At 43.7% G+C, this 19,065-nt stretch overlaps 2 protein-coding genes across 2 annotated transcripts in view; both read left to right on the forward strand.

The window, feature by feature from the left end:
- The first annotated feature begins 304 nt into the window (after positions 1 to 304).
- Positions 305 to 2,524, forward strand: LOC141920009 (olfactory receptor 10AC1-like). The gene is made up of 3 exons (XM_074816696.1): positions 305 to 1,304; positions 1,892 to 1,926; positions 2,507 to 2,524. Exons 1-3 carry the CDS (start codon positions 305 to 307, stop codon positions 2,522 to 2,524), a joined length of 1,053 nt encoding a protein of 350 aa, XP_074672797.1.
- A 9,231-nt stretch (positions 2,525 to 11,755) lies between these two features.
- Positions 11,756 to 19,065, forward strand: part of EPHA1 (EPH receptor A1) — a 37,680-nt gene continuing 30,370 nt past the window's right edge. Inside the window, exons 1-2 of the mRNA XM_074810443.1 lie at positions 11,756 to 11,998; positions 15,229 to 15,296. Coding sequence (XP_074666544.1) covers positions 11,791 to 11,998; positions 15,229 to 15,296 — 276 coding nt within the window. The 5' untranslated portion in view covers positions 11,756 to 11,790. The remainder of the gene's footprint in view (positions 11,999 to 15,228; positions 15,297 to 19,065) is intronic.

The raw sequence follows: 19,065 nt of genomic DNA on the forward strand, positions 1-19,065 counted from the left end.
CAACTCAGAAGAAGTGATGAAGACCCAACAGATGAAATTCCTTGTCATCAATGTCATGGCAAAGAATCCTAGGCAGATCATTTGGGCACAAGAACCTTTGTGGCTGTGAGAATATGGGTCTGAGAGTGTGTCGAATGTGACTGAGTGAGATCAGTTTTGTTTTTAAATAAAATCACCTTCCTGCCCCCACAATGAGCTTTACTACACTGGTTCTTACAGTACTGCAACATTATTTCCTATATAGAATAGATTGCCAGGCATCAGGTCAAAGTCAACTGTCTCCCTTCTGTTTCTCTCCCTGTAGATGCCATGTGAAGGCTGCATGGAGAGGGACAATAAGAGCACTGGTGCAACCATGGAGTTCCTCCTGCTCGGCTTCTCTGAGCTTCTCTGTCTGCGGGTCCTCCTCTTCCTTATCTTTCTCATTATCCATTTGGTCACACTGGCAGGGAATGTGATGATCTTCATGGCAGTAGTTATGGAACCTTCCCGTCCTCCCATGCTTTTCTTCCTCTGTCAGCTCTCTGTCATCGAGCTCTGCTATACCTTAGTCATTGTCCCTAAGGCACTCTTCAGCCTGATAGTGGTGGATGGCAGCACCATCTCTTTCATAGGCTGTGCTGCACAGATGCACCTTTTCGTGGCACTCGGTGGGGCTGAATGCTTCCTCCTGGTAGCCATGTCGTATGACCGCTACGTTGCCATCTGTCAGCCACTTCACTACATAGCTGTGATGAGTGAGGAGTTCTGCCTCAGGCTGGCTGTGGCATGCTGTCTGGGAGGCTTTGCTGTTGCCCTGGGGTTGACAGTGGCTGTTTTCCGCTTACCTTTCTGCCAGTCGCGTCATATCAACCATTTCTTCTGTGATGTCCCTGCTGTGCTACACCTGGCCTGTACACAGAGTTACACCCCTGAGCTGCCCTTGCTGGCTGCCTGTGTGCTCCTCCTGCTGCTTCCCTTCCTCCTAATCCTGACCTCATATGTTTGCATTGCTGCTGCTTTGTTACATGTCACCTCCTCCGTGGGAAGGTGCAAGGCCTTTTCCACCTGCATTTCACACTTGGCCATCACCTCACTACACTATGGATGTGCCACCTTCATGTACATTCGTCCTAAGACCAGTTACTCACCAGATCGAGACAAGATGGTGTCTCTGGTCTACACCAACATCACTCCATTACTGTATCCCCTCATTTACAGCTTGAGGAACAAGGAAATCAGAGGGGTCCTCAGGAAAATGTTGAGGAGGAAGAAAACAGCTCAGCTGAACTGGGGTACTACCAGAGCTGTGATGTGTGTGTGTGGTAAATTTTAGTAGAACAAATGTGTGCTTGTTGGAAAATAGCCCCATAACCATGTTAGGACCAGATTCTCTGTAGACTTCACTACAGCAAATATGCAGGCAGAATTCAACATGCATCAATACATTATCACAAAAATAATCTCTGCTAAAACAAACAAACAAACAAACAAAAAGTCTCTAACATAACACTTTACCTAAAGGGAAATGCTTTAATGACTTGTGAGGAAGAAGAGCTTTGATCAATTCGTGGTCTCACTTCTGTGATCACATACACATGCTTACATTCATGGTCACCTCAGCATAACCAAAAGATCAACACAAAATTATTTAAAGCTGCTGTATTGCTTTCATTATTTTTCTAACAAGATAAAAGTAGCAACTGGAAACTGGGAAGTCAATAAAATATTTTAGACTGGTAAGTTTATCCACACAAAAAACCTGAAGAGGGTTATTGGAAGGCCCATGCCTAGAAAGAAATGGAAATTAAGCTGTGGTCTTCTCCAAATTCAGTGGAAGGCTGCGCTCCAGCATCCCATCACAAGTGGAAAGATCATTAGTGTAAACTCATCTTACTTTGAATTATTCTAGATAATGAAAATGAAAATGCCATCAATTTGACAAGAGTAAGACTTTCCTACACCTGTTTTGCAGGAAGCAATCTTTCCTTTTATAGGGAGATGCTTTAGGTTTAGATTGTTCCTATGGCAACATAAAGGCTAAGATACTGGTCTCATCATGTGACTTTTATCAGGGAAGACTGTATCATATAAATAGGGATGCCTGAGGAGTGCTGAAATCTATCATTGTAAGATTAATAATACCACTGCTACAGTTCTTGTAATTTCTTTAGCAAAACCAGTGAGAGTTACAGCACATGCTGGACTGCAGCAGACATAAGAGTCCGAAAGGTGCAAAGCAGTGTTATTCTGTGTGTTTCCTACATGAAGGTGGAACAGGATGATTCAGACAAATTAGGGAAGATCAGTTTTGGACAGGAACAGGGGGGAAAGAAGCAACTTCATTATTTTATTTAATGCTTCCATCCCCCATGGCTCCTTAAAGCTCCAAACAGACCTTATGATTCAGAACCCACCTCTTACATATCAAATTGTTGAGAAAAAATCAAAAGGCTTGCTTCTGTTTCTCTGTCTAATGCAAAGGAATTTCAGCACCCCAGCTGTCCTCAGCTTTCTCCCTTGGCAGATTGAGAGAGCAGAGTGATATTTACTTTCTCTGGGCTACAGTCATTAAAAATTATGCTAAGTGGATTTGACTAATATAAAAAATTGACACTGTCACTAAGGAAGTTAACTTGGAGCCATCTGACAAAAGAGAAATGTGGAATTTAAAACTCACATTAAAAGCTGTCTTCAAGTTGACAGTCTAGCCAGCCTAAAACATTAACGCAGAATATTGGCTCTCATGTCAATGAATACCTAATTACTGCTGTCAGCAAAGGTTTAGCTGCATTATTTAAAATGATCAAAGTTGTAGTGAACATTTTAATCACCTGCCAGGTCTTCCAAAAATGAGGAGGGGAGGGTCTCAATGAAAGCACATTACTTACTAATAGAGAAGTACTTTAGAAGTACAGTAGAGAAGTACTTTGAATCAAATACTATTAAATAACTGTAATGAGCATAGGACAAAACTGAAGCATCAATTCCAAATCCTGTCAAGACAAATCAAGCTTTGAAGTTAATCCTACTGCAAGCAATGGGCTGGACTAGAGACCAACAGATGTCCCTTCTGAGATCAGTAGGATTCTACAGCAGAGGTTTCTAACCTGCCTTCTAGGAGGTATTGATATGCTCAAATACCTTGCAATAAAACTAAGGGACAGAAAGACACTGAGGTTTATAATACTGATCAAAACCTTGGTAGAGGCCCTTACGTGTTTCTGGCAGCTGTGGGCGTGGGATAGCACAGATATAACTATCATCTGCTGCTAGCTGTGAGAAGATAGCAGGGCTGTGTCCTGAACTAAAGACGTTCCTCATGAACAGCTGCTGATCAGAGGCACCTTGGCAGACTTCTCCTCACAGTAGGGATATGGATGATGCCTTTTGGAGGGATAACATGACTGAAACAACAGCCAGGCTAGACTCCTAGCTCTTTAGTCCTGAGATACATGTGGGAAGCACAACAAGCAGTGTAGGCTTTCTGCGAAGACACTGTCTCCACCAATGTCCTTGCAGAGTGAGGAGATATCCCAGAGCCCAAGACTATCTGCCATCCTATCTCCACCAGGATTCCCACATCCATTCACAGCACCCTCAGCCTCTCTCCTATGCCCAGCTGTGTTGAGTGAAGGGCTTTGCTGTATAGATCTGTAGAGCAGACTCAGGGATGAGAATGGCAAGATGGATGCTTATGAGGTAAGAGCAGCAACAATAAGTAAGAGATGTCAGAACCACTTTCTTTTTAAATGTTATCTTTCAAATTACCAGGAGCGGTCTGAGGTCTCTTTTCTACCTACCCCCCCTCAACTTTACAAGTGGCTGTTTCAGACCTGTTGACACAGCAACATCCCTGATGTAGGGCATGAGCATGGGAAAAAAAAAGAGAATTTATAAGTCCTTTTCAGAACTTTACAGGGAACAGCAGGATCCAGACAAGCCATGCTGTTAAACAAGTGCATATTACACCTCCAACAAAAGATGGATAGGGCAAAGTTCTTTTCATGGGCTTCATAACTGTTTGGGTTGGGTAGGGTCTCAAGACCCCTCAGTGTATGAATACAGCTGGGGACCTGCATTCCACAAATGGTCCTGTCCTTTCTTGGAAGAAGAATGCCTTCATTCCCAAATTTCCAGAGGCCTCAGATGTTATGAAGTTTTCCAGTTAAACCAGCTAAGACATCTCTAAGAATCTCTTCATGGTTTACACAGCCACAAAACCAGAGTATTCATCCTTGTAATTACTTTTGTAAAGGCTGCCCTGAGCTAGGCACTAGATAAGAACACAGATCTTATCAGTGGTTGAGCACTAGAGATCAACCTGTAAGATCTCAACCTGTAAGGCCTGTAAGATCACATCAGTGCTGTTCACATGCTCAAAAATGAAGAGGGTTTGGAGCATGATGGCAGAGATGTTGAATAACATTCAGGGTACTTGAGGTCCAGTATCTTGAATGGTACATACTGTTCAAAGAGGTACCTTCACTCAAGGAGATACTTCAAGGCGGTATCTTGAGTGCTACCTACCAGTACCAATTAAGTCTCCTTTACAGTGTAGAGAAACCAATAAAAGCTCCTTTTTTTTTTTTTTTTTTCCCACACTGTCATGCTTTTTCTGTCAATCCAGGTAAGACATTTCCTAAAAATTGTTCCTATAAATAATCAATCTCCTAAAAGAATTAAATGCGCTTGCATTAAAAGTATTTCCTTACTTTTCTAGGAGTCTAAATACAAGGTTACTATGAGGATGTGTTCCTGTTATAGGTTAGGGAAGTGGAAATTCTCCTGGAAGTCCAATTTTAAGAGCATGGAAGATGTTTCAATGTATTCACCTACTCTTAACAAAGTCATGTTATCACAGCCTGTTTTGGCTTACATGGAAAGTGAGTTCACCAGTCTCCTTTCTTTTGGATTCTTTAAAATCTTAGAAAACCTGCAGAAAGTCCTATATTTACCCAAATAGCTTCTTTTGTCCTTTGATCTGAAGCAGAACAAAAGCATCAAGGGGAAATTAATACAGCTGTTTACAACAATGGAGTTGTAGCCAGTGAAAATGGATGTGGGGATAGGATTAAACCTAGAAAGTGGACTTTAATTTCATGAGGGTGAAAAGCTGTCAAAGATGGTGATTTGCTTTATTGAGAAAAGGTGCCTGTTTTCCTTATGTTTATCATTCAACATGCCAAGGGCAATAGCCATATTGACTTTACTATGATAAAAACTAGAATGTTATAGGAGTTTCTCTTGGAGATATTTATAGATAGAAGATTTACAGAAGAAGAGAGATGAGTTCTTTCTGAGATTGTTTTGTGCCATTATATGAAATTACTTATCCAGCATAAAAAATCTGATAGGATCCTATATGATATGAAAACTGAAATCCACACCACTATAAACAGACTAATGGGGAACAAATATGCTTAAATATTCTGCACTTTCCCCCAGAATCAAAAATTTTTAGACTCTATAAGCCTTTTATTTTCCAACTGGGTTGTGCAAAGCCTTAAGTCCCCTTTAATAGACTGCCTCAGGAGGCAACCAGGAACGCAGGACAAGAAATAATCAGGAGACCAAAGTAGAGCTGAGGAATGAGGTGAAGCTTCATGCCAGCTGCTCAGTCTCAGAGTCACTTTCAGTTCACCCTGCAATCATCTCCACATCAAAAAGCTGACTGAAGGCACTATTAATAATTCCAGCATTTTATCCCTAACCTAAAGCGCTTGGCTCTAAAGATCCTGCCATGCTCAGTTATATTCTAGACAAGTCCAGGAAAAAGTGAGAATAGGAAGGTCAATACCCACCCGGTGTGTACCCTTGGTTTTACCTGCATAAGTGCACAGTCTGGTTTTACATTGGTATGTAAATATATAAGACCATCTGGTTCTACAAATTGGTATGTAAAGCTGAGGGAAGACCAGGTGGCTCAGCAGCGTATGTCCTCTAGCCTAGTCACTGCTGAAAATCAGGTCTCCTAAAATCTGTGTCATGTTTTATTGTGGTTTTTGTCTACAGTTGCTCTCAGCATTCACTTTAGTTTTCATGTTTTGATTAATTAAGAGTTCAGGTTTCAAAAATCAAGTGGGAAGTCGAACTGGGAATAGAGTTGACAGTGAGTTGGGAAGATGTTACCACAATCAATGCCCTCTTTCTACCTGCAAGACAGCAAGGTGTCTGTTTCAAACATCCTCTCTTGATGCCAACATTGAAACCACCTAGGATGAACACAGGTTGTTAATGCAGTGACCAGTAGCAACTACTTCATTTCTGCACAGGATAGCAACACTACAACACCACGATTAAGCTACAACAGCAAGAAATAATGGCAAGTTTATTGTGTTTAGGTTGTGGAGGCAACTGGAATTTGTCAATAAGAGGACCATAAAAATAACTGCAGATTTGAAAGAGACATAAAAGCTTTAAAATTTCTATTTAAAAACCCAGAAATTAAAAGATTGACTAACTCACACATTCAAGTGGCAGTGTAGAAAAAAGAAATTTAAAATCACGCTATCAAAGTGACTAGCAATATGGCTGCTTACTGCACGTTATTAATGCTAATGATTTTTTTCATTGTTGGTGAGGTATTTTCACACTTAAGCATAATTAATCCAAGAGTGGGAAAGAACAGCTAGAAAATATGAATGAATTACAAATTACAGAGTATAAATTAATTACAAATTACAGAGAGGTATGTATTTGTCATACAGAGACTACTATTGCTATATTTTGAGATGTGTTTCAATTACTAAAAATATTATAATCCTATTTTTCTACAACCTAGTTGTAGAGCATCTCTACTAGAAATCAAATTTCTCTGGGACAAATTTTATGTTTATCGTACATATGCTGTTGTGTTAGTAATGCTCATGGAGAAATTGAATTCTGCTTTTTTTTTTTTTTTATTTCCTGCAGTCAGTAATAGAAATAAGAAAAAAGTGAAAATAATGCCACCAAGATAAATAAATATGTTCAAATCTCTCTAGGAAGCATGCGCTCTCGAAGAGGAGTGGTAAATGTAGAACTGCACTTTTTGGATTTATAAGTACAAAATGTGCTGTAATAGCTATTCAGAAGTAACTAAATTGTGACCCAAACTTGTACCACTTAGGGTAGTTTTATGAATAGGAATATGAATCAGATTATATTATGGCTGGGTTTGCATTGCTTTCCATTTGTCTATCAAAAATATTGTATTTTAACATAAATAAAGCCCTGTTTTGCTTAGATATTTTTTCTTTTTGCAATCGGTCCTTCAGTGTCTCCATGGCTTCACTGTTGACCAAAAGTGTTAACTTGGAAAGAAACAAAATCCCAGCCATCACCAGACAAAACTGATTGCATCACCCTTAAAATTCGTGTGGTCCTGATGGGTGGGGTGGGCTGCTCTCTGCTCCTGCCACACCACCCTGAGGCAGCAGGGACCTCGGGCTCCACACCCACTGGACCACCACGGGGAGCAGAGCTGGGATATGAAGGCAAGAGAATTTTTCCAGGTAATTTTTGGGGAAAAGAAAGGTCGTCCTCCTCATTTTCAGTTTGGTACAGTAATTTAATTTACTCCTGTCTTGCAAGCACAATAAAAGCATGGCAGACCACATGCAGGATAGATTATCAAGAGACAGAAGCCAGAAAGCCTGCAGTTCAGCCAACAGTAGAAATACTCTTCTGTGCCTAACTAAGTGTCCAGCTAGGGCATTAGTAGGTAGAGAAATACCTATGAGTACATTGCTGATGAACAAGTAAGTGAAGTTTTATGTGGGGATACTGGACTTCTAGTCCGTGTCTGTGTCCTTCCCACTGCTATGCCATCTCTGTTAGGTGGAAAGTACATATGGGAAGCTGCCCTCTTGTTTTGACTGAAGCCTAAGTAAGGAGCTGTCTCTATTCCTGCTGGCAAGACGACATGATTGTTCATCTATTGGTGATGAACAGAATCAGAAAAAGATTAAGGTGGGAAGGGACTACTAGAGGTCTTTAGCCCAAATACCTACTCACTGCAGGGTTAACACCAAAGCTGTGTCAGGTTGCTCAGGGCCTTGTTCAGGCAAATCCTGTACATGTCCAAGGGTGTTTCTCTCTGAATATGTGAGGAAGAGTGATGGAGTGTCTCCTGCTTCTACTGGGAATAAAAATCCAGATCTATACCATCTCTCTATCAGCTTCATCCATGCTCTCGCCTTTGTTATTCTTCTCAGGGGACAAAGATAACCAGCTTAACTACTTGTGCAGTGAAGTCCTCAAGTCCCTAAGCTAGGGGTGAGCACTTTGTGATTAAGAGGAGTCACTTGTGCTCCTTTGTAGGAGTTTAAAATATCTGTTTAAAATAAAGTCTGAGTTTCTGAATGAAAAAAGTCCATGTACAGAACTAATTTAACAGCTTAAACCACTAGATGGTAGGAGTCTATTTTCTGCAGGAAGACTGTCTGAAGTTAGTTGTTTGCAGTACTCTAAGATAATTGCTGGTGGAGTAGAGCCAGGAAACGTTCCAAGATAAAAAAGAAAACACTAGAATATTAGACTGTTGTTGTGGAGGTGAGAATAAGAGAGAGAGCATGAATGCTCTACAGGGAATGAAACATCGAAACACAGCATCCCCTATGCTCTACAGAGCTGCCATAGATTTTGCTTAGATTTGTAGAGATAGTGGATAAAAGGAGTGACTCAGAGGCCACAGAATAAGAGCAAGTTCCTCCTTTAGACTGAAGTGGGTCTTGTTGCACTGGGACTTGTGATTGGAGCCCCTGGGAGCTCTATACATCTATGTTACTATAACACCTTACTGAAAGGCAGTTCAAGATGCACAGATTCAAGTTATCAATACCAAAGGGATGCTTTGATAGTTTGGGAAGTAATAAGAAGTGCAGAACTCCAGAGATTGTTCTAGGTTCAGTTTCATTCAGTTTCATTCATCATCCAGAATGACATTTAACAGTGGTGAAACTTCTAAAACAAACGCAGTAAACAATTTATAAGAAACATATTAAGAGTTCTGTCTGAACTCCAGTTCAAAAGAAGCACAGCCCAAATCAGTCTTGGGAGTGCCTTTTGACTGTCCCAACAGTAGATCAAGACCTGGTGCATACCATTCCTCCTCACTTTCCTTACCACAAGCCCACATATCTGTAGGAGGAATGCCCAGGTGTGTTGTGTAGTGATATTTTCCAGCTAGATACCTAATCTCGGCGATACATAAAACAGGATACTGGGAAATGGAAGGAAAAAATATGCCCTGTGATTCAGAAATACTCAGAGGGATTAGAAACACGGAATGAGATTCAACCCAAAGACATGCTGAGAGTGAATTTAAAAGATGCAATTACCTTATTACCATCAAAATGCATGCCAGAGATGGGAAGCTCACTGGGAAGCCATAACAGTGAAAAGGTTGTTTAGGTGTAAATCATACAATATGATTGTAAAGACAAAGATTTTTTGAAATTAAGTTATTTCCGATTTTTTTTTATTAGATACTCAGGGAATTGGTTTTGTCCAACGGTTTACAAAGACAAAATCCAACCTTATGATGCACAAGCAAAAGGATCCTGTCAATGAAATACTCAGCAGAGTTGTATGAATAATTCACACGTAGCACTCCACTGTACTGGGTACAACATCTGTGTAGATACCCTCTTTTTCCCTTTGGATCTGCATGTCAGTGCAGAGGACACATGGCCAAGCAATGCAGCAGAGCTTTTACAGGTATCAGTAAAGTTCCAGGCATTTGGGGTTTCTACTTTTTTTGCTTCCACTTGCTTATAGATTTGCTGCAGATCTTGATCTTGCTGTAACATTAGATTGTATTTTGTTTGACTACCATTGTACACATTCTGACTGGGAGCTACAGTAGGTGAACTCCAATCTACAAAATAACAAAGCAGAACATACAATTTCTGATTGTATGTCATCTGGAATACCCCAATTTCTGATGGCCATCAGCCAACACTAACAAGGGGGAGAAAAAGAAAGTAAATATTTTGTAGGCCATTTTCTCCAATAAGCCCTAGTAAATCTGTTCCTGCCTATTCCTAATAGCTTAAATCAAATGTCCTGAGTATCTGCCCACTAATGAAACGGAGACAGAGCATCCCCAGGTTCTTCATCCCAGAGCTTTGGCACTTCTGAGATTCTATAGATGCAAACTTGGTGAGTCCTGAGGAACCAAATGTAAGGCTGCAGCACTGATGTTTTTTGCCTCAGGAAGGATGTGAGCTCCCGAGCTGCCCTAGAGCCTTACCCTCCAGTTGCAAATGGTTCTTTCCCATTTCATGTCTATGAAGGCCTTGCCTATGTTTTTCCATCACAAAGGAGAAGTTAGCCGTGGGTCCATATGACTGAAGAAGGCACAGTATTGTACAAATGAAGACTGAAGTGGATACATTCCACTAGTGCAAACTCAAGGTATGGGATGTAGACAAGGAAACCTTATACTGGTGCTCCGGTGGGAGTCATTCAAATGTGTGGGAAAGGTGGGCATGAAAATTTGAGACTTAGCACCATAGACTGAGAAAGAGCACTTTAGATAGGATTAAACTTGAATAAATTTAAGATGCAACTATTCTTAATGACGTTAACATGAATTATTTGTACTGATATTTTACTTCATGGGCTATGTACAAGGTAAAGCTCAGTATTTTAACCATTTGTTCTCAGATTTCTCTTGCCTGTGTTCAAACTTCTTGGGATAGATTTTAGTTTTCCAGGATGTATGGTTAGAGTCTCACAGAACTCACTGGAAGATTTAGGTGCAAGGGAACTCAGGAGGTCTATAGTCCCAACTCCTGCTCACAGCAGGGCTGACTCCAGAGGTAGATAAGTTGCTCACGGCTGTGTTCCGGTGAGCCTGGAACATCTCCAAGGGTGGAGATTCCCCAACTTCTCTAGGCAACCTGACAAAGTCCTTTATTTATTCTTCCTTGGGAAGAAGGAGGAAGAGAGCAGGAGGAATGCAGCCTTACAGCAAGTGGAGGAATAATGCCATCTGTAATTTAGGGAGAGGGGTGTAATAGCTGTGTATGGGTAGGAGTAATGTCCTTGATGAATGGCAGAAGAGATATAACAAAAGCAAGTTCTTTCATATTTATGTCCCTCAAGGAGACTAAAAGTCCTGTGAGTTCTTCCTACACAGAGAGAGACTCCTCCAGGCTCAGTTCCTCTCCCATGATTTTTTAATTGAAAAGCAGGCACATTTCATCGATGCTGAGGAGCTTGCTAAAAGAAAAACAGCAATTCTGCCAGATAAAGTGGCATGGCTATTGCTCTGTGACACGCTATCAAGCTTGGGGAACAAAATGGGCCGCTGCCACTGTGTACGGATGGATTTGCTAAATACCTACTGCAAGGACGGCTCAGCCACATTATCACAGGGAGAAGCGGACCGAGCATCCTCTTAACGCAGTGTCTGGGCTGTTTTAATCTCTAAAAGTTACAAGTGCACCTCGGGGGGACGCGGGGGGGGTGGGTCGGGGGTCTGGGGCAGAAATCGGGAGCCGGTACGGTGGCGAGGGCTGCCCGGGAGGTGGCAATGGGGAGCGGGGACGGTGGCGAGGGCTGCCCAGGAGGTGGCAACCGGGAGCCTCTTCCAGGAGTGGAGCAAAGGTGGAGGGAGGCTCCCAGGAAAAAGGTGTCTGCCTTTAAGGTGGGTTTATTTGCCTGCCAGATGGGAAGTCTGTGACCAGCCCCTTTAAAACAGGTAAAGGCAGTAAGGCTTCTCCACCCACTCGCCTTCCTTGATCTTTCATCATAAGTGTGGGCCAGGCAGGGAGGTTGTGCAATGTGTGCGCTCCAGCCAGGAGGCTGCGGGAGAGGTTCATGCACTGCGAGCCTGAGCCTGAGCCTGAGCCTGAGCCTGAGCCGAGGCGCGGAGGCCTGAGCCCGGGCGCGGAGGCCCGAGCTGGGAGCCGGCCCCGCTCTCCGGCCAGCATGGAGCTGAGGACCCGGGGCACCAGCGGGATGGATCTCTCGCTCGGGCTCCTTCTCTTTTGGGCTCTTCTTCCTCCCGAGGTGCCTGGGAAAGAAGGTAAGCGTGACCCGCTGGTCCCTCTGCTTGGAGGGTTGGGCTCGGGGGGGGGGGGGGGCAGGCCGAGGAGGACCTCTTCAAGGGGCTGGGAACCGGGCCAGCCCAACACACGTGGGGCCCCGGGGACACACCACAGCCCGCCCCCAGGGAGCTGGAGAGGGACTGGGGTGTCTGGGGAGGGCAGGTGGCTGTGGGGGGATGAAGGCCAGGAGCAAATCCCATCCAGATCTTGGTGGCTCAATGAACTGAGTCCAGGTATGTTCTCTCCCTCCCTCTCCACCTGATACAGGGAACAGTTCCCTGTATCACACCCCCTCTCAGTTGAAGCGCAAATGCCTCGACATATCCAGTGATCCAAGAGAATTCTGCCTCTGTTTCCCTTAAACACAAGCCTTGCAGATAACAAGTTTAAACAAACTCAGAAAGTTCCCCCCCCCCCCCCCCCCCCCCCCCCCCCCCCGCCTACACACCTGCAGTTTCCTCGGGGAGTCCTCTTGGGGGTTAACCCTTGTGAGCAAGAGGACAGTCAGTTTTTTTAGAGGCTTGGAAGGTGAGAGTCTCCTTCACCTGCCACAGTGTTGGAAGGTCGAGCTGGGCTTTACAGCTTCCTCTTCCACCTCTTCTCTTAAGACTTCCTTGCTTGCCTTCTCTGTTCCACTTAGTCCCTTTTATTAGATGTAGTGAACTTTTTTTCTTCCATCTTGGCAGTTTCACAGGAGTTATGAAACATCTGGGGAATGGGAACTTTATTAATAGAGAGGTGAGGAAGAGTGTTCTGTGTTCTGTTCCCTACTTCCTCCTGCAGTTAATTCCTGCCAGAGACTTCTAGTCTCAGTTTTGCACAGTGAGAGGTGTTGGGGCTTTTCCATCCTAAGGACAGCCCTCTCCTTTGCTGCTCCAGGCTTTCGATCAAGAGGACTTAGTCATAACTGGCAGTTCAGCCATGGGCTTCTCTTGGACTCTGCGAGTTCTGAGTGCTCTTCTAGAGCATTCTTGACAGGCACATTTGTATTAAGGATCCAGCTGCATGGATGCAGCTAGCAGACCTTGTGGAGAAGGCCAGCCTAGGTGAGAAGTAATTTAAGGTAGTGCCACACAGGCTCTGATTTCCGTAAGTGTGTGACCAGTAGTTGGCAGTAACACGCAGGGACTTCTCTGCCAGCTTCTCCCCTATCTCAACCATCTCATTTGAGCTGCGTCTGTGATCTGACTCTTTCTTACCGTGTCTATCTGGGAACAGCTCATTTCCCTGTTGTCCTCTCTTATCTGAAGTCTTTCTTCTTTTTGGGGAGACCTCCTCCCCTGTGGCTTGACAGCCATGTGAGATTCCTAGCAGTGAGGCTGTGGACCAAAGAGCTAGTAGCCTCTGAGTACTTGTATTCCCTGTGCTCTTGTAGCCTTGCAGACTCATTCTTCCTTTCCTTGGAGAATCCCTGTTCTGGGTTTCACTTTGAGAGGTACTTCTTGAGAACGGACTTTGCCCCTCCAGTGGGCAGTCAGCGGCTGAAGGAGCCGCGGCCGATAGTTCAGTGGCACAGCACATGGGCTTTGGAAGGTTCCCATCCCAGCCACTTCTGAGTTCCTTTTCCCTTGCTCTGCTAGAACTTGCCATGCAGCCTTTCTCACTTCCACATCACTGCTTCAGGCCTGAAGTGTGTGGGATAGATATTATCTGGGCGATGGTTCTGGAAGGACAGGCTACCTCACCCTGGGAGTTTTTGGAGCCAATAACAAAATAGTATCTCAAATAGAGAGATTGAGAACAGAAGGGAAGCGAGTGAGGAGCCTTGTCTGGACAGGGAGTCTGTGGCTAGGAAGGTTTTGCCATATGACCACGCTGTGAACGTTGCGAACTTGCAAAACCTGGATTCCTGCTTTTCCCTTCTCCCAATCCTGAAAGGATGTTTCAGAGGTGAGAACACAGTGCAATCCCTCTTATCTCTGTTTCTGGGCCCACAGCCTGCTTCCTCATTCCACAGGACTCTTGCTGATCTGCACTTTACACTCTATTACTTATAGTTGGCAGACTATTTCTAAAGCAGTCAGATGAGGGGGAGGAAATCTGGTTATTTAAATGTTATTTAAATATTTCCCCCCTCCTATCTTTCACCCCCAAATTCTTTTCTGAGATGTTTAGAAATGATCCCTCTGAATACACCCACAGGAATCTAAAAGAGAATCCAAGGAATTTTTCCTGTTTCCTATGTTCCCAAGCTGGGGCTGTGATAGGTGTACCGAAACCAGTAGTATAGTCTGGCAGCACTGGCAGACCCAAAGGCAGGCACGAAGCTGCACATCCAGCAGTACAGTTATTCCAACTCCTCTTTCTTCTCCCTGTTTGTCTATGAAGTGATACATTTTTAACTTCTCTTCAGATCAAGATGTGATGGCAAACTCTGATCACACTTTCAAATTTCTTTGAGGGCTAAAAATGAACATACTGCTGAATTTCTCCTTTGTCATGTGACTCCAGGAGCCAAAGCTTAACACAGTCATGCAGGGCAGTTCTGCAAGAGGTGGCAATGCTGTGCCCGGGATCCATTATTCTCTTGCTGTCGTGGCTAAAACAATCGTGGGGGGGAGAAAGTGAAACGATTTCTAGGCCACCATCAGATCGTGGGCAGCCTGGGTCAGAGGTAGAGGGTTGAAGCCGTTTGAGCAACTGATGCATGGCTTTTGGGAACTGTGACAGTGGAAAGTCCCTTCTGCAACTTCACACTGCCTCTGTACTTTCCTCCTGTGTTTCAAGCACTATATAGTACCTCTAGGCGACACTGATTGGTCTTTTGTGTTAGTAATTTATTTGATTGCCTGCCTTTTCATCCATTTTGTCTGCTGCCTTCCTGTTTCAAGGAAAGATATGTTCAGCTGCTGATGCTGGGTTCCCCTTTCAATAGGCTTCAGCCTCCTGTTTTCATTTTGGGGCAGCTTTAGGAAGTGGAAAAATTTGTCAGGGTTGCATTTTTCGGATGTGTGTCGGTATTACTTGAGAGGAGGGTGAAAGGGAAGGGGGTCTCATATATGAGGAAAACCTTCTGACTAGCTGAACTGTCTTATATCTTCCCATCCTTACTCTGGCCATGCTTTGCGAAGGTAAAAGCTCACAAAGGATGTGGGGTTGAGAGAGGAAGCACAGGCTTTGTCTTCTGTGACAAAATGAGAGGATGAAGCCATTCCATGTGCCATATGAATTGAGTCACTGATTATTTTCTCTCCCTTCTGATTTTCAGTGGATCTACTTGACACAAGCACTGCACAGGGTGAACTGGGCTGGCTTCCAGACCCTCCAGAAGTAGGGGTGAGTACACACATTCAAGGAAGGGAAGCCACTGGAAGTACTAAATGATGGAAAAGCATTATCCAAGTTGAAATTTCACCCTGCTTCCCAAAATCGGGCTTCTGCAGCTCCACCCTCTCCTGGACATTGTATGCTTTGCAAGTCTCTGTCCCTTGCAGCCCCTTCAACTCTGCAGCCTCATCTGCTAGCCAGCTGTTTGGGGACTGACACGTCATTGACTTCCAGTAGCTCTCAGTGATTAAACAGGTCCTTGAAATATATTGTTTCCATGAAGTAATAAAATCTAATGGAGAAAAAGGAAAAAATCAAATCATCCCCCAGTTTTTCATTCTAACATGTTGCAAATACATCTGTGTGTCGTTTTGGGGGCAAATAGCCATGGCAGAAGCGTTTTTGTGTCCAAGTCTCTCAAGAATTTAGAATCTTTGTCTAAGATTGTTCTGTCTTTTTTCCTCTTGAGTACTAAACTAAATGATTCAGTTACACATTTTTTAACTCAGCAGCTGACAGAAGAAATAACTGTTAACTCATGAGTCAGCAGTCTCGCTTACTGGGTGGGCTACAAGGTTCTAGGGCTTTACGCCCAGCCCTAATGCTGTGTTTGGCCCACACACCTGATAATGAGAGAGATGTTTTCCTTTGTTTCATGACTGTAAAATTAAATCGATGGAAGTGCTTCAGAATCTCCTCCTGAAACTACTGCAAAATTGGACCCAAAAAGACAGCTGGGCTCTCAGCTACTTTTGTACTAGCACAGCTGTTTTGTATGAAGTACAGTTGAGCAGTCCCTCTAGCATCACAACCTACGTTATCAAAGATGGTTTCCTTTGTAACAGCAGGACTGTGGAAGTGGTGGAAGGAAGGCGCAAAGAAAAGGGAATTCAGGCACTATGTTGCAGTAGTTAGAAGGATGTATGTTAATGCATAGTTCCAGTTCCTCATCCATGCTCTGTCTTTCCAGCAAGCCCCAAGCTCTCCTGTGGAGAATGAATCTTCTCCCTTGCTGCTTATAGACTAGACCTGGGTTCAGCCTGTTCCTAATTCAGTTTCATAACTTTCCTCTGTAATGTGCTGTGGCTGGTTTGAATTCACCCCAGCCTCCTCCTCCTCCTCCTGGTAGTCTTGCTGGGTGAACTAGAGTCAGACAGTGAGGTTCTCCTGTACTGGCATAACTGCATTTGTTTCATTAGTACAGCTGGTTTGGTTATTATTATTATTATTATTATACCTTACTCAAAACAGGTGCCCTAGTGAGACATACATGTAGATCATGTTTTGCCCATTGTTCCCTTTGTTGTCCCTATCAACTGTGTGGTAATTTTAACCCAATACTAGGCTCTAGGCATGTTCAGGATGAAGTCTGCCTCTTGGAGAGATTGGAAAAAAACACTGAAAAGTGCATTGTGAAAATAATCTGATAGAAAGAAGACAAAACCTTTGTTACAGAACACCTGATTTTTGCACAATAGGTTCACAGAGCTGCTAGGAGTTGACATACCCTTCTGCTTGTGCTACATCTGCTTTTAAAAATATGTATATTTAAAATATAGTAGTTGTAACTGGGAATTGTAGAAGATGCTGGAATACATGGCCTGAGAGCCATAGATCAGGATACTGATGACTGATACAACAGAGGATGAAGAATAGATTCGTTGACTTCTGATGAGCAACTCTTTTGCAGCGATTTGTCTAATTATGTCATTTCCCAATAACTGTTAGGTGGAAGGCTGGCAGATTGCCACAAGCAGAAACGGAACAATGGGCAATATCTTGGAATCAGAACTTTGAACAGCTGTTTCTGAAACCATTCTTCCAAAATGAAGAAGTAAATATGTTCAAAAGAGAACTGAGATTAATTCAGAACATTTTTTGACACAAAAGAGCTAAGATTAATACTGAATCATCTGACTAACTTGATAGTAACAGACTGAAACATCTGAGCTGTATTACATAGAGTTGAAGGGTATTTTTCATGTCGCACTGCTACTTGCACCTAACTTCAGATGCCAGACATCTCTCACCTGTGAGCTGGATTTGTGTCAATATGCTCATCATAGAATCATAGAATGGTTTGGGTTGGAAGGGACCTTAGAGGTCATCTAGTTCCATCCCCCCTGCCACGGGCAGGGACACCTTCCACTAGACCAGGTTGCCCAAAGCCCCGTCCAACCTGACCTTGAACACTTCCAGGGAGGGGGCAGCCACAGCTTCTCTGGGAAACCTATTCCAGTGCTTCACTATCCTCACAGGGAAGAATTTCTTCCTTATGTCTAATCTAAACCTCCCCTCTTTCAGTTTAAAACTGACACCCCTCATCCTAGCACTACCGTCCCTGATCAAGAGTCCCTCCCCACCTTTCCTGTAGTCCTTTAAGTATTGGGAGGCCGCTCTAAGGTCTCCCCGGAGCCTTCTCTTCTCCAGCTGAACACCCCCAACTCTCTCAGCCTGTCCTCACAGGGGAGGTGCTCCAGCCCCCTGATCATCTTTGTGGCCTCCTCTGGACCTGCTTGAGCAGGTCCGTGTCCTGATGTTGGTGCCCCCAGAGCTGGACACAGCACTGCAGGGAGGGTCTCCCAAGAGCAGAGCAGAGGGGGAGAATCCCCTCCCTCGCCCTGCTGGCCACACTTCTCTTGATGCAGTCCAGGACACGGTTGGCTTTCTGGGCTACGAGCACACGTTGCTGGCTCATGGTCAGTTTTCCATCCAATAATACCCCCAAGTCCTTCTCCTCAGGGCTGCTCTCAATCCACTCCTCACCCAGTCTGTATTTGTGCTTGGGATTGCTCTGACCCACGTGCAGGACCTTGCACTTGGCCTTGTTGAACTCCATGAGGTTTGCATGTCCCACCACTCCAGCCTGTCCAGGTCCCTCTGGATGGCACGTCCCTTCCCTCCAGCGTGTGACTGCACCACACAGCTTGGTGTCGTTGGTGAACTTGCTGTTTTGTCCTTACTTTTAGCCAGTGACAGTGGATAAAGTGGCTTGTCATGTGTGATTGTTTCATGGTCAGACTTGGTCTGTATCTACAGATGATGCTTCTGTTAACACATTCTCAGCCTAAGAACACCGAGCTGAATACCAGTCAGTTTTGGACAGCATGGGTCATTTTACTGGTCCTCTAGAGTACATTAACTGGGAGTGAAATCTTGCCTAAGCTTAAAGGTAGTCTTAAAGTGTGTGTATTTTAAGTAAAGTGTCTGTAGAGGTTTGATGAAATGTTTGTGCTAGCTTGCTTTGTAGTAGCTGTTTAGAAAGGGTTTCACTCATTTTAGGCTACTATTGGAAACTAAGCCCTTAAAAAGGCAGACTGTAGTTCCTGTAATCACTTTCTTATCTACTTTACCAACCCCACCACCCATCATCTAACAAATTTCTTGATAAATTTTTTGTCTTTGAAGTTTTGAGACAGCAATACAAGTTGGGCATGGGGAGATGTATTACAGTACTAGTGGTAGATTCCCATCTTTTAACATATAGTGGAGAGCTAATGATGATGACTTCGAAGGTGTCAGGAGTCCAGAATTTACCTGCTCTGACATTTCTTTTAAGGCTCCCCATGCTGCACAAACAGCCTGGCTACTTGAACTGATTTCAAAAATCACCAAAACTGTCCAAAAAGGACTTCTCGTATCCTATCATGAACAGTTACTGGGCATAGTAGCATTGCTTCTTGGCAGCTTGTAAAAGAACTGTATAAAAAGTTATTTATCTCTATTTTGCTTTCAAGTATAATTGCATCAACTTTGAACAGGTGGTGATGAGGAATCA

Source organism: Strix aluco, chromosome 2 (genome assembly GCF_031877795.1).
Source record: "Strix aluco isolate bStrAlu1 chromosome 2, bStrAlu1.hap1, whole genome shotgun sequence".
Taxonomy (NCBI): Eukaryota; Metazoa; Chordata; class Aves; order Strigiformes; family Strigidae; genus Strix; species Strix aluco.

Excerpts from the sequence above, each read along its gene's own strand:
- LOC141920009 (XM_074816696.1), top strand. The coding sequence starts at position 305 with ATGCCATGTGAAGGCTGCATGGAGAGGGACAATAAGAGCACTGGTGCA. Across the intron at positions 1,305-1,891 it reads AGCTGTGATGTGTGTGTGTG|ATAATGAAAATGAAAATGCC; the intron begins GTAAATTTTAGT and ends GAATTATTCTAG.